Here is a 10,628-nt window from a genome sequence, read left to right as displayed (position 1 = left end):
TCAGTTTTTTAAAATATTTTATTTATTTTTATTTTATGTGTATGAGTGTATTGCCTGCATATATGTGAGTGCACCCATGTTGTGCAATGCCACAGAGGTCAGAAGAGGGCTTTGGATTCCCCTGGAACTGGAGTTAAAGATGGTTTGCAGCCACGATGTGGGTGCTGGGAATTGAATCCGAGTCTTCTGCAAGAGCAGTCAGTACTCTTAACCGCTAAGCCATCTCTCCAGCCCCTATATCAGTTATTTTAACAAAAATCTTATTCTGAAGTTTACGTCAGGTAGTCTATAAACTTGTAAAAAAATGCATTTCTGTTGCAGGCAAGTATTTAATTTTTCCCAAAACTAGAAGTAAAATATCAACATGTAGAGAAATAATGATTTCTCAAAAATAGGAAAATGTTTTAGAATTGTATTTTAAGTACATGAGTAATCTGGAAGAACATTATTCTTCCTATTTTATACACGGTCATTTTAGCACATAAAAGGCTTGAGCTTTATTTTGTATAGTACATACAGAAAAACATAAGCATCTTAACTCAGTAGAGATGTGATTAAAAACAGTACAAGATAAGCCAGGTACAGTGTTACATGCCTGTATTCCAGCTGCTCAAGAGCCTAAGGTGGGAGTGCTTGGGTCTGGGGGTATAGCTCAGTGGCAGAGTACTGCCTAGTAGGCCCAAGTCCCTAGGTTCTATCCCTAGCTCTAAAACAAAAGATAAAAGATGACTTTCACAGTGTATTTAAATTTCCAGGAGCTATAAATGTGAATAATTTCTAAATTACTAAACAGCAGGGTAATCCCAGTCAGATAAAATATTTCCATGAAAATTTTGTTTTCTTTAAAATAAGAAAAACTTAAAAAGCAAAGCACCCAAACCAGCCAAGGCAGAAACAGCCAATTTCTGAATTAAAACAGTGCTTTTAAAACAAAACTCTTTTTATTGTGTATCACTAAAACTGAAAGAATAGAAAAAAAATTACAGTTGATATAGAACTACTGGGCCATCTATACAGACACCTGAGAATAAATTCTTCTCTACATTTACCATCGTTTGCAGTCACTTGCTTCTGCTTTGTCATTCACTGACATTTCAACCCTGTTGGTTACTGTATCTTCAGATGCTGACTGGACATGGCCATCTGATTGTCCTCCAGTGTAAGTGGGAGTGCTGTACTTTAAAAGGATAGATTTAAACTGCATCAGAGGTGCATCTGTACGAATACCCATTGGATCAAAATGAGTTCTGCTTACTCGAAAGCCTGCTTCAGAAAGACAGCATAAAAACTTTTTTAACCTGCAATAAGGAAAATAAAAGTTATTAGGTCCTTATGTTTTTGTTTAACTCTCAATGTTATTAAAATAAAACATATACTTTGCCACTCACTGGCTGTCTTACTTTGGCATATTCATTCCTTTAATGCTGTGTCTGTGAATATTATAATAAAAGGGAGGATGTTCAGTATTGACACCAATCTTCTGCTTCTTGGCTAAACTGGTGATCATTTCATTACCTTTTCTCTTTCCTGAAACACATACAAACAAAGTAACCATTCTCTTAAAAATTGCACACCAGGGCCTGGTTAGATGGTTCAGCAATTAGGAATACTAGCTGCTCTTTCAGAGAACCAGGGTTTGGTTCCTAGCACCTGTGGTTCATGACTGCCTATAACTCCAGCTCCAGGAGACCTTGGTGGGTACCCACACACATGCACGAATATACACGTATGGACACACACATTAATAAAAATAAAACCAAGCTCAGGTGGTGGTGCACACCTTTAATCCCAGAACTCGGAAGGCAGAGGCAAGAAAATCTAAGTTTGATGCCAGCATGGTCTACATAGCAAGTTATAGGCTAGCCAGGGCTATACAGTTGGACCATCTTCAAAAAAATAAAAGGCAAACCAAATGCTTTTATAATCTTATCTAAATTCTTTGACATACTATTTCAGTCTACCTATCCAATGTTAATTATTACAGTGAGATAATTACAGAATTTTCATTGTCCTTCACTCATGTAACTTTTTTAAATGTTGGCTGAGTCAGAGCTTCCTTTCTACCTCCTTTAAGCCTCATTTCAGGTTCCAGTTCTTGTTTGAAGCCCATTTGTGAACCATTAGTCAATCACTTTACAGTTCCTTATTGTCAACCCTGTACTACTCAGAACTTGGCTAGGTTTTGTCATTTTTTCCTCCTTTCATGTATGTAAGTTTTGTATATATGTAAATCCTTTCTCCATAAATTGCATCCTAAATTCTTAGGGACAATGACCTTCATTGTTTTACTGATTACTTATTACTGGATACATGGTAAATCTTTAATGAATGTGAAAAAAACCACCATGTATGAAAGTCTAAAAATAAAAGCGCTGGAGAGATGGCTCAGAGGTTAACACCACTGACTGCTCTTGCAGAGGACCTGGGTTTGATTTCCAGCACCCACATGGCAGCTACAAAGCGTCCTTAACTCCAGTTCCAGGGGAATCCGAAGCCCTCTTCTGACCTCCGTGGCACTGCACTACACAGTGCACTCACATACATGCAGGGAATACACTCATACACATAAAATAAAAATTTAATTAAAAGCAACAAATTGATTATATGAGTGTTCTGGGATTAGGTAAATTATAATAAATATAGACAACTGAATTAAAAATAAAACAAAAAAAACTTTCAAGCACTCTAGCAAAGAGACTGATAAAAGCACAATATATGATCTAATTGCTTTCTCAATATAATACATTTGGTGCAATGAAAATAGCAAATGATGTTCAAAGATAAATTATTGTTGAATTGTCTTTTTACATAAGAACAAAAATGACAATTTGGGATCACCAAATTAAAAATAGGTTAAGTAAAATTTGATTATGCTGTCACATGAAATCAACATGGCACACAGTGAAAGAATATATGCCCACATGAAGAACAAATTCTACAAAAGCCTGAGACCAAAAGACCCAACATAATATCTTAATAGTAATTATTAGAAGGAGCACATGGATTTTTTTTTGCTTATGTTATATTGACAGTTCAGTCTACCTATAAACAAAGGTTTATGGTTATAGCAGTGTCAACAGAGATTAGTCTAAATTCCTTTATTTATATGTAAGGAAAACTTTAAATATTTATGTTTTACCTTTTGTCAAAAAGATGTAAAACAATTCTGCTAATCTTGAGGCATCTGGCAAAGGTTGCACCATAAGACAATGAGGAAGAATAATGTCTTCATATCTTATGCTGCTTACAGTACATTGCAATGCTGCTTCTGTCAGTCTTCTACTTTACGTAGAATATCTTATTTTCTACGTGATAGAATTCTATCTAGAATTCTACATGATTCACATTCTATCAAATTAGCTGAAGATGCCAAATGAATATGATTGTAGAAATTTATTAAACCATATACTATTAACCAGATCTTAAAGTTTTCTTCTCGCTGAAGGTCAACATTGAACTGAGCAATGATCACAGTATTACAGCATATAATTACAGGCCACTGCTCTTAATAAATCTGTCTGTCTATCTTATATAGTCATTCTATCTATCTATCTATCTATCTATCTATCTATCTGTATATATATATATATTTTTAAACCTCTAAACACATTTAAAATGCAGATATTTAGTAGTTATATACCTATTTATACATACCTTGTACAATGTAAGGATCTATTGTGGTATCATCTGTAGTTTTAATAAATATACCATTTTCTTCTAAAATAAAAACAAATGGGAAAACAGTATTGATAGATGACATTAAGTAACAATTCAATGTTTAAATAAAACCATGGAATCCCATCCACATTGCTTTTGAATATAAAAGAGCCTATTCAAAATAGGATACAAGAATTACAAATTTTAACTTTCTAGGCTGGCAAAATGGCTGGGTATGTAAAGGTACTTGCCATGCAGACATGGAAAACCAAGTTCAATCTGTGGAACCCATGTAAAGGTGTTAGGATAGAACTGACTCTACAAAGTTTTCCTCTGATCTCCACATATACCTCACCCTCAAATCATACATACACAATAATAAAATGAGTTTTTTAATTACATGTTTTTAAATTTTATTTTATTATCATTGCTTTTTTGGTCTTTTTGAAACAGCGCCTTCTTGTAGCCCCAGCTGGTCTGGAACTCACTATGTAGATCAGGAGGCAGAGGCAGATGGAGCTCTGAGTTCAAGGCCAGCCTTTTTCTAAATAGTGAGTTCCAGGCCAGCTGGGGCTACAGAGAGATGCTGTGTCAAAAAGAAAAAAAAGAAAACAGCTTTACTAAATGTTAAATATATATCTATTTTCTGCATTTCAATGGATATTACCAAAATTTATGGCTACACTACTACAATTACCTAAAGTTTCTCTTTCTAGATAGTATATACAGGGGAACTGGGGAACGTAGCTCAGGTAGACTGCTTGCCTGACATGCATGTGGTCCTGGGGTTGATCCCCAGTATTGAATTAACTGGGCCTGAGGGCACAGGCCTGTAATGTCTGCTCTTAGAAGGTGGAAGTAGAAGAATCAGAAGTTCAAGGTCATCCTCTGCTACTCAAGAAGTTGGAAGCAACCAAGGTATAAGAGGCCTTGCTTCCAAAATTTAAAAAAAAAGGAGCTATAGAGAAGCCATGCACGGTAGCATGTGCCTGTAATCCCAGCAGCTGTGAGGTAGAAGCAGAAGGATCAGGAGTTCAAGTCTAGTCTGGGTTACATGCAATCCCACCTTAAAAAAAAAAAAAAATAGTAGTAACCAAATTATGATTTGATTCATTAGAGAGGATTTACTTAAAGGACAATATTACACTGTTTTACTTTTATTACAATATCAATGATAAAGATAACATCTAGCAAGTTAGAGTCACCTTGTTTGTTGAGATTTGAAGGTGTATGAACTGAACACTGACTTTGAGGAGTGCACTCTGATTCAAAGATTAATGTCTTTATTAGGGTCTGAATGTCATCCAAACCATGGTGAATAGATTCAAATAGCATTCTTTTGAGGAATCCAGTATTGAAAAGGGAACTTGACCTGAAAAGGAAAAGAATGTATAGAAAACTGTGTTTGAGAAATGCTTATTTTCTTAAAAGATAAATCTCTATAATTGGGTAAAGCAATATTGAAATTCAGGTTTTTTTTGTTTGTTTGTTTTGTTTTGGGTTTTTTTTTTTTTTTTTGGTATTTTTGAGACAGGGTCTCCCTGTAGCCCCAGCTGGCCTGGAATTTGCTATGTAGACCAGGCTAACTTTGAACACACAGAGATCTGTCTACCTCTGCCTCTCGAGTGCTGGGATTAAAGCATGCACAACCATGCCCAGTGGAATTCAGTAATTTTTTTTTTCTTTTTTGTCTTTTTGAGACAGGGTTTCCCTGTAGCCCCAGCTGGCCTGGAACTCACCGTGTAGACCAGGCTGGTCTTGAACTCACAGAGATCCACCTGCCTCTGTCTCCTAAGTGCTGGGACTAAAGGCATGTGCCACCATGCCTGGCTACGGAATTCAGTAATTTTTAACTTAATATTCTTTTTACATTAACTTCTCACCCTTTTATCATGTTACTTCTATAAATGAGTAAAATGAGCTAAAGAAAGTTCATTCACATAAAAACAAGAATTTACTGAGCTCTCATAAGTTGTACAGTACTATAATACATGGAGGCATAGATATAGTAAAATATAAAATACAATACTGTTAACTCTATAAAAACCTATAAATCCAGACAGAAACATAATGTAATGTATAGATTTTCACAGTACACACTCTACAGTCAGTAACAGTGAATCCTAATTTTGATGTATGTGGAGGGTAGTACTGTAGTTAAAAAGATGGCCCAGAGGTGAATCTAGTATGCTTTCTATTTAATTTGGGAAGCATAGGTATAATTGACAAAATAAGAAAATTTTAAGTCTGAAAAGCCTGGATTCCAATTTGCCTTCACCTACTAGCTATGTAATCTTGAGTAATAAGTATTGTTTTTTCCTTCCAATACTGGGGTTTGCACACAGGGCTTTATGCATCTAGGCAAGTATTTTACCACTGAAACTGTACCTCACAGAGATCCGCCTGCCTCTGCCTCCTGAGTACTGGGATTAAAAGGCACACACCACCATGTCTGACCTTTACCCTTTTTCACTAAATTGCCCAGGCTGGTCTTGATGTTACTGTGTACTTCAAAACTCACTTTATAGACCAGGCAGGCCTGGAACTTGCGATCCTATTCCCTCCTGAGTAGCTGAGATTATAGGCCTGCACCACCAGGCTCAACTTTACTTTAGAGTCTTACATTCCTCATCATGGTACTGTAAATAAAACTTCTCACAAACTTCTAGGAGTTAAATGAGATGGCATATATATCATGCTTTGTACCAAATATACCTTCAATGAATATAGTAACTACAAAGTAGAAAATATAGATAGTAAATATATATGAAAAGATGATTTTGAAGTACAAAATGAATGATTAATGTAAAATATATTAAAGGGAATTTAGAGATTATTTGGGTTAAACCAGTGAGGAGAGACTTGAAATGGGAAGCATAACCTGGATGGTTGAGGGAGAGGAAAGGGAATCTGAATGAGAGTACAGACACAAACACCAGCTCTGAGTGAGGAAGTCAAAGGCAAAATTCAGGCCTGGGAATCAGAAAACCTAAATTCTGGCCTTGACTTGCTAGTAATCTTTTTGGTCAGTTTTAACAAGCTTAAAAACACTCTGCCATAATTTCCTTATCTGTAAAATGAGGGAGCTGGGGCAGATCAGTTTTCTGGATGCAGCAACCTATTATTCTCAACTTCTATTCTGACATCAGTGAATAGAATCACTGTGTGGGAAATGATACAGGTAAGAGAATACTGGAGGGTAGTGCTGGCTCCATCATCAGCTGCTTGTATCAGTGTTTTAGGTATAGTAGATGCTAAGCCCTTGATCTTTATAAAATAATGAGCAGCTAATTTGCAATGACTCATGATATAAGGTTGCTACCAATCCTAAATTTTTTTTTTTTTTAATGTGTTATTTTGCTCTGCTTCCCTGGGCTGCACAGGCTTCCAGCCTCTTTCTGGATGCCCCGACTGACCTCTCGGCCCAGGGCCACCACTGCTTCCTGATCTCTTGCATCCAGACTGGCCCAGTTCCTTCTCGAGGTCCCTGAGAACCCTCTGGGCCTGGTCCCATCCTCACCTCCCTCTGCTTTCCTGGGCTGCACAGCCCACCAGCCTCTTTCCTGGATTCCTGGGCTGACCTCTCAGCTTCCTGATCCTATGCATCCAGACCAACCCAGTTCCTCAGTGCAGTCCCCAGGAGGCCTTGTGGCCTCTTCCCGCTCCCATTTCCCTTTGTGTCTCTGGGTGGCCACCAGCTGCCCCAGACCAGCATCTTTCCTGTGCCCTGCTCTTAGGCCAGTCCAACCCCCAAATTCCTGAGGCCAAAATCTTTCCTGGAGGGATCCAGACCTTAGGAGAAAGCCCGAGAGCATCTAATCCTCATCTGACTTGGGCCTCTGTGGGAACTCCTGAAGACAAAAGCAATCTGGCCACTCCAATATACAATCAAAAGAGAGAACCGGAAGCTTAGACGAACCAGCTTTTCATACCGGAAAAGTAAACCACAAAGACACATAAAGTTTACAAAAAGAAGCAGACCTAAACTTGAAGGCTTGAGTCTCACACAAGAATCAGAAACTACAAAAGAAATTCACATGTCAAAATCAGAGAAAAAATAACATGAAAAACCAAAATAACATATCCCCACAAAATACCAATAGTCCCCTACAGGAGTACAATGAGAACTCCCTAGAGATAATGCAGGACATGGAACTCAAAAGAACAATTATAAACATGATAAAAGAATTCAGTGAATTTAAAGAACACACAAAGAAATTGAAGAACTGAAGGAAAATAGGGAGAAATTTCTGAATGAATTCAGAAAGAGCTAGAAATATTGAAGAATACTCAGGTGAAATGAAGGAAGTGAAACACTCAGTAAGCCAATTACAAATGACAGGAGAAAGCCTCACCAATAGGATGAATGAAATGAAAAACAAGAGTATCAAAACTGGAAGATAAAGTGGACAAACTAGACCACTCAAGCAAAGAGTATGAAAAATTTAAGAAATCATAAGATTGGAATATACAGGAATTGTGTGACACCATAAAAAGACCAAACTTATGAATCGTAGGCTTACAGGAAGGAGAAGAATCCCAAGATAATGGCATAGACCAGAATCATAGAAGAAAATTTCCCAAAATTAAAGACATACACATACAAATACAAGAAGCATATAGAACACCAAACAGGACCAGAAAAGAAACTCTCCACAGCACATCATAGTAAAAACACTAAGCATACAAAACAAAGAGACAATACCGAAAGCTGCAAAAGTAAAACAAGTTACATATAAAGGAAAACAAATTAGGATTACAGCTGACTTTTCAGTGCAAACTACGAAAGCCAGAAGAGCCTGGACCAAAGTATTCCCAGTTTGAAATGACCACAGATGCCAACCCAGATTGCTATACCCAGCCAAAATGTCTATTATAGTCAAAGGGGAAAGAAAAGTCTTCCATGACATAAATAGGCTGAAGGAATTCTTGTCCACAAAACCAGCCCTTCAGAGAGTTCTGGAAGCAATACAAAGAGCTGAAGAAAGGAATGACTATTCCCAAAGGGTTGCAGAAAGAAATTCAATGAAGGTATAACAGTGGAAAAGTACAGCTATATCAAGAATATAATAACAGAAATAAAAATGACAGGATTCAATACACATCTTTGATTAATAACTTTCAATATTAATGGAATGAACTCCCCAGTCAAAAGACACAGACTATGTGAATAGATTAAGAAACAAAAACCTATCTTTTTGTTGTCTGCAAGAAACTCATCTCACTTTCAAGGGCAGGCACTATCTTAAGGTGAAAGGATGGAAAAAAATATACCAAGTGAATGGTACTAAGAAAAAAGCCAAGCGTAGCAATTCTAATATCTGACAAAATAGACTTTAAAACTAACCAGAAGAGATAAAGGGGGCCATTTCATTCAGATCAAAGGAACAATAAACCAAGAAGATATTACAATCATGAACATATATTCACCAAACTCTGGTGCACCCAACTTCATAAAAACAATACTACAGGGCTTTAAGACCCAGATTAATCCCAATTTATTAACAATAGGAATTTCAATACGCCACTGTCTCCATTAGATAGTTCAACAGGGCAGAGAGTTAACAGACATCTGAATTAAAAAATACCATACATCAAATGGACTGAACAGACATCTACCGAGTATTCCACCCAAACACCAAAGGACATACTTTCTACTCAGCACCCCATGGAACCGTCTCCAAAATCAACCATATACTGGGGCTTGAAATAATTCCATGTGTTCTATCAGACCACAGTGCAATAAAGCTTACAATCAACACCCGAAGAAGCCAAAATCACCACACGAACACATGGAGATTAAACAACACACTCCTGAATGATGAATGGGTCAAAAGAGAAATTAAGAAAGAAATAAAAGTATTCCTGTAATTAAATGAAAAGGACAATACAACACAACAAAACCTCTGGGACACGCTGAAAGCGGTTCAAAAATTGGAAAGAACAAAAATAAATGACTTAACATTGCAACTCAACACACCTGAAAAGCAAGAACAAAATGAAACCCAAACCCAGCAGACAAGAAGAAAACAAAAATCAGGGCAGAAATTAATGAAATCAAAACAAGGAAAACAATACAAAGAATCAATGAATCCAAGAGCTGGTTCTTTGAAAAGATAAACACGATAGACCGCTAGCCCAGTTAACCAAAAGAAAAAAAAGAGCACCTCCATATCAACAAAATCAGAAATGAAAGGGGAAACATCACAACAGACACCAGAAAGATACAGAACATTATAAGGGAATACTTTAAAAACCTATATGCTACTAAATTTGAAAACCTAAAAGAAATGGACGGATAGCTACAGGCATGGGAACCACCAAAACTAAACCAAGAAGAGATTAACAGCTTAAACAGACAAAAACACAAAAAGAAATTGAAACAGTAATACAAAACCTCCTGACTAATAAAACCCCAGGACCAGATGGATTTACAGTAGAATTCTATCAGACATTTACAGATCTACATCCAATACTACTTAAGTTATTTAAAAAGACAGAAATGGAGGGAGACCTTCCAAATATCTTCTATGAAGCAAGCATCACTCTAATACCAAAGCCAGGTAAAGATACAAGCAAAAAAGAAAACTATAGACCCATATCCTTAATGAACAGAGAGGCAAAAACTCTCAACAAGATACCTGCAAACTGCATACAGACACACATCAAAAATATCATCCACCATGATCAAGTCGGCTTTATCCCAGAGATGCAGGGATGGTTCAATATACGTAAGTCAATAAATGTCACAGATCATATAAATGGGCTCAAAAACAAGAACCACACGGTCATCTCAATAGATGCAGAGAAGGCCTTTGACAAAATTCAACATGTATTTATGTTCAAAGTCCTAGAGGGAATTGGACTGGAGGCAACATACCTCAATATAATTAAAACCATATATAACAAACCCACAGTCAACATCATTCTAAATGGAGAAAAACTGGAAGCATTCCCATTGAAATCAGGAA

The 10,628-nt window shown here is 36.7% G+C and overlaps 1 protein-coding gene across 1 annotated transcript in view; it reads right to left on the bottom strand.

Moving 5' to 3' along the window:
• Positions 1-253: 253 nt before the first annotated feature.
• Positions 254-10,628, bottom strand: part of Trmt1l (tRNA methyltransferase 1 like) — a 48,819-nt gene continuing 38,444 nt past the window's right edge. The window contains exons 14-17 of the mRNA XM_008824278.3: positions 4,863-5,029; positions 3,655-3,717; positions 1,401-1,527; positions 254-1,298 (exon numbers count right to left, since the gene is read on the bottom strand). Coding sequence (XP_008822500.1) covers positions 1,046-1,298; positions 1,401-1,527; positions 3,655-3,717; positions 4,863-5,029 — 610 coding nt within the window. The 3' untranslated portion in view covers positions 254-1,045. The remainder of the gene's footprint in view (positions 1,299-1,400; positions 1,528-3,654; positions 3,718-4,862; positions 5,030-10,628) is intronic.

Source organism: Nannospalax galili, unplaced genomic scaffold (genome assembly GCF_000622305.1).
Source record: "Nannospalax galili isolate Female #2095 unplaced genomic scaffold, S.galili_v1.0 scaffold227, whole genome shotgun sequence".
NCBI lineage: Eukaryota > Metazoa > Chordata > Mammalia > Rodentia > Spalacidae > Nannospalax > Nannospalax galili.
This window is presented reverse-complemented; position numbering and strand designations above follow the sequence as displayed.